The following is a 5,088-nucleotide window of genomic DNA, read 5'->3' as shown; positions in this document are numbered from 1 at the left end:
AATTGCTAATGATTTTGCACATGCAACAACTCAGCATTTCACTTTCAGCCCTGTCTTGTGAAGTACTGTGGATTTCTAGAGCGGATGGATTCTGTGCAGATGCGTCTTCCACAGAGTGAACATGTCTTGTACGCAACTGTTTGTAACTTTACCTGCTCTCCCCAAGAACCCTAATGGCTTGATTCTGATCCCTCCCACACATGCAGGAGTATGAAACGCTGCACAGGCATTGCTCAAAAAGCATGTAGATTACGCATGCAGGATGTATGTCTATGCCCAGAATAAACTGAAAATTTTAAAATGAAGTTCAGTACACATAAAACATACCTGCATTAATTCAAAGGGAACATGTTTCTGTATTTGTTCTTGAGGCATATTTCTCGAGTCCAAGCAAAGGATGTAACAGTGCTCTTTGGAAAAAAAGTTCTTTCAGGCAATATCTCCCTCTATGTTGTTGGCTCTCCAATGGAAAAGACACCCGTGTTCAGGGAAAAAAAAGCTGTTTCTGTACTTGTACTTGTGTGAAAGGCTGGGTTCATTGCTTTTGGCTTGCAATGGGTCTCTCCCCCATCCAGTGGTGTGTGCCTGTTTATAACCCTTCCCTCAAGCTCTGCACACAACTTATGAACTCCAGGATAAAGTTCAGCCCCAGAAAACTGAAAATTGGGTGGAGGATTTTTTCTGGGCAACTCAAAACCAATAGCTCAGGAAAATCATCCACAAGCCAAACCACTAAGATGAGCTTTCAAAGAGAACAAGGTGGTTTATACAGAGGCATCTCCCTGTGATCCCTCAGGGACTTGCTCACAAACTCTCCTTAGGCCCTGACTTATGGCAAACAAGGAGGATAACTTGAACTCAGAAATACTGCAAATCTTTGAAGAACACTGTTTCTCCCATTTCAGGGCAGAGAATCCACTTCCAGAGAGCTCAATAAAGACAACAACTACTTATAATGATGCAGCTGCAATTCAGCGCTGAAGATACCAAATACAATTCCAGTGCTGGCAGCAGCTCACCTGCTCAGGAGCCCTCGATTTTTGTCAGACGTGCAGCACACGCCTGTCCGGCAAGGCTGAGGGAGACCTGTTTCAGAGAACAGGATCATCACACTTCCCCTCCCAGAGCTGTCCCGCACTGCCTTTTCTGGGGAGCACTGGGGAGCACCTTGGCCCCCAGCTGAGTGGAAACGGGACCTGCTGCTGCCGGCCCTGCGTATCTCCGTGTACGATCCCGACACCACTGATCTTGCCACCGTCTTCTCTCAGAGCTCCGGGTTATGAAGCTGCTTGTCCTCACAGAGCTAGTAACCAGCACACTCCTACCTGAAGGGTAGAGGCCACAGGTTTGCCAGAATTCACCCAGGAATGTTGCGGAAAGAGTTGAGCTGAGGCTGTGAAACACAAATCGGGTTAGCATTTGCAAAGTGATTACCCCCAGTTCCAGCACAGCTGTTCCCCCGAGGAGAGGGGAGCCTGCGCGGTGCCGGGGGCTTGCCACCCGGCCCAGGAACGACCGGCTCCGAGGGCTTGGCTGTGCAGGGGGCGGCGTGTGCCCGGGGGTCCCTCCTCGGGCCGAGGACCTGCAGCAGCTGCTCCCCGCACACCCCCGGCCCCGGGCGGCCGGGCACCCCGCACCGCAGAAGGAGATGCTCGGTTTGGTTGGCAGAACATCGATTTTCCTCTTGCAAGAGCTGGAGGAAGCCCCTCACCGGGCCTGGGCGGGCTGCCCGGCGCTGCGGCCGGGGTGGGAGCGGGGGCAGCGGGGGGGGATCGCGGCTCCCACGGCCCCGGCAGGTCTCGGCCGCCGCAAGCGGGCAGCGGACGGGCGCAAAGGCTCCCCCCGAAGCCGCCGTTGGTAAGGGGCGAGCAGAGCAGGCCCTTTAAACGAAGCCAAACCAAACAACGAGAGCACCTTCCCGTCCCCTCTCCTGTTCAGCAGAGGGATGGGCAGTGGAAGCAAGCGAAGGGCAGAGGCTCGGGGGGCTGCGCTGCGAAATGCACGGAGCGTCTCTGGCTGCGAGCGGCCCCCGGCCCGGCCAGCCCCGAGTCCGGCCCTTGGCCCCCGGGCCCCGCTCGGAGCCAGGAGCAGGGGGCACGCCGGGGGGGCGGCCGGGAGCCGGGCTCTCGCTGCCGGACAGAGCGGGACAAGCCGGCTGCCCTTGCGCCGGGCCCCGGGGCTCCGCGGGAGCTGCGGCTCGGGGCTGCTCCGCAGCGCCCGCGGAAACACAGCCAGCAATAACGCAGATCCCTAAAAAAAGAGAAGGAAAACAACACACACACAAAAAAAAGGATAGAAAAGTTGTCCAGACGAAAAACACACTCGTCAAACATACTGAAAAGATTGAATTATTTATTTCCTCTGGGGACTCCTGTAACCATTCATTTTTAATAGAGTCTAATTAAGAGTTCCCCAACGGGTTTTACTTCTGTAAATATTTCAGATGAGCTCGGGTTTCCGGGCAAATCCTCCAGAGCAAAAAACCCGAGGCGCATACATGTAACCCCCTGCCCTCCCCGTCGGCCGAGAGAAACCGGCCGGGCGGAGAGGCAACAAGTGGCCGGCGCTCGCAGCGCAGAAGCTCCAGCAGCACCAGCGGCGCTTCCACAGCCCGGGTCCCGCTTCGCTTTTAAAAACAAAATCACCTCGAAGGAGCGCTCCTTCCCCCCGCCCCCGAGCAAAATCCACGACCGCGCGGCAGCCGCAGAAACCCGGCCGAAAAGCGGCGGCAGCTCCCGGGCTCCCCGGCCGGGCGGCGGGACCGCGGGAGCCCCCGGGACGGAGCCCCCGGGACACCGCGCCCGGCCCCGCACAAACCGGCCGGAGACTGCCGACGTGCCTGATATAAAATTTATTGATCTCTCTTCGTTTAGAAGAAGGAAGCAAACGAGGACTAGGGACAGAGAGAAGGAAGGAGCATTTCGATGACTTTTTTTAAGAAATCCGGTAAACAAAACTAAAACGTTTTTTCATCCGATATGTCAAAACATGAATCACAGTAAAAATCACAAACCAATTTACATTAAGTTTACAGCTTAAGAAAAAACAAGACACACAGCTTACTATAAATAAAAGAAATGCGTTTGCGACCCGCACAGCTCTCTCCCACCTCCCCCGTTTTTTTAAGGGACAAAATCCTAAAGTTAAGAAGTCGTGAAAGATACAGATTGTGGATAGAAACCAGGCGAGGCTCGGTAAGGTGGGAAGGACAAAAACACTTAAGAAACCACGACGAAAATGTGAACAACTGAATTAAAAAAAAAAAAAAAAAAAGGCCCGCCGGTTTGGTTGGGTTTTCTTTTTTTGTTTGTTTTTTTGGTTTTTTTTTTTTACATCATTGCAACGCTAGAAATCAAACTGGAAGATGCGAACAAAACAGTGCCCAACATAGCAGAAACCAGGAAAGAAGTTGCCGTGGTTTGTAAACTTCACAGCGGCTTCTAGGAGGCAGGAGTTGTGCTCTATTAAAATAACAACTTGCTCAATTATTATTTTTTTTTGTACAAAAAAAATAGACACAACTAACGGATTTCCTTTTTTAAAATTTCTCCAAAGTTAGTATTAAGTCTGCTAAGCCGAGCAACACTGCCGTACGTCCCGGTGGAGTCAGGGAGCGGTGGTGGGGTTAGGGATTAAGACGGGGAGCCGTCCGGGGCACTCGAGTTTATATGTGAGTTAGTGGTACGGTACCATTCACGCCAGTCCCGGCACTCTGGTAGTGCTGGTGGACGCTGTGTAACCTGCTTCCCTGCAGGGCGGAAGGGTCTGTGGCATCCCCCCCCCGGGGGCAGGTACATGCTGATCATATCCCGCAGGTCTCCCAGGCAGGCTCTCTGCGTGTGGGAAGTGATGGCAGGAGGAGGCGAGCTGGGCTCGGATTTCACCACCGAGCCCATGGAGCCCAGGCTCATGGCCGTGGAGGGCTGCTGGCCGTAGGCGGCGGGGGACATGCTGTAGGTGGAGGCGGCGTTCATGTAGGTCTGGGCCGTGGACATCATGGGGCTGTACTGCAGGCCCGTCATGTCGTAGCGGTGCATCTGCTGCAGCTGGGGGCTGTTCATGCCCGGGTGCTGGCTGTAACCCAGCTGGTCTTGCATCAGTGAGTAAGCCCCGTTGGTCCAGCCGTTCATATGGGCATAAGTGTCAATCCTCTGCCCCACCCCGACGGGGCTGCTCACCGCGTTGCCCCCCCCCGGGGCCAGCAGATTACCGGGCAGCGAGTATTTGTCTTTCTTCAGCAAGGTCTTGGTCTTCCTTCGGGGCCGGTATTTGTAATCCGGATACTCCTTCATGTGCACGGCCCGCAGCCGCTTGGCCTCGTCGATGAAGGGTCGCTTCTCGGCGTCGCTCAGCAGCTTCCAGTCAGCCCCGAGGCGCTTGCTGATCTCCGAGTTGTGCATCTTGGGATTCTCCTGGGCCATCTTCCGCCGCTGGCCCCGCGACCACACCATGAAGGCGTTCATGGGGCGCTTCACCCGGTCCTGGTCCGAGCCAGCTCCCGCCCCGTTGCCGGCCCCGCCGCCTCCACCACCTTTGCCGTTGCTGCCCGGAGCGGGGTTGCCCCCAGCGCTGCCCGGCGTGGGCTGCGGCGTCTTGATCTCAGTCTCCAGCATGCTGTACATGGCCGGAGCCGGCAAGAGGTGCGCCAGGGCGGCGGGCAGGCGGGCACCAGACCGGGGAGAGGAAGTTAGAAAAAAGAAAATTAAAAAGAAAGGGAAAAAAACCTGCCTGGGCGGCTGCTGCGAGCGGAGGAAGTTTCTCTGCTTGGCGGGCGAAGGCGCCGCTCCCCAAGGACGAGGAGGAGGTGGTGGTGGTGCTGTTACTGCTGCGGCCGCGGGTGCGGTGCGGGTGCGGATGCGCTGCGCTTCCCGCGGGCAGCACCAAGCGATGCGCACAGCAATCCCGGGGGTATTTGATTGACGGGCTATAAATGAGCGGGCGGCAGCCAATCAGCGAGCGGTTCCCGACAGCCCCGACGCCGGTAACTGACCGGCTGGGGAGGGGGGGGAGCCGAAAAGTTGATGTTTCGGGGTCGCGGGGGCCGAGCCCCCACCCGCCGTCTCCCGCAGCCCCCGGCCCTGCGCCCCC

At 56.3% G+C, this 5,088-nt stretch overlaps 1 protein-coding gene across 1 annotated transcript; it reads right to left on the bottom strand.

Annotated features, from left to right (window-relative positions):
* Positions 1-3,664: 3,664 nt before the first annotated feature.
* Positions 3,665-4,652, bottom strand: LOC101913891 (transcription factor SOX-3-like). Its single transcript, XM_005237884.2, is given in 2 exon segments — positions 3,665-3,781; positions 3,783-4,652. Coding segments are annotated over 2 exon segments (957 nt in total). The 5' UTR covers positions 4,623-4,652.
* Positions 4,653-5,088: the final 436 nt, after the last annotated feature.

The sequence above is a fragment of the Falco peregrinus genome, chromosome 13 (assembly GCF_023634155.1).
Source record: "Falco peregrinus isolate bFalPer1 chromosome 13, bFalPer1.pri, whole genome shotgun sequence".
Taxonomy (NCBI): domain Eukaryota; kingdom Metazoa; phylum Chordata; class Aves; order Falconiformes; family Falconidae; genus Falco; species Falco peregrinus.
This window is presented reverse-complemented; position numbering and strand designations above follow the sequence as displayed.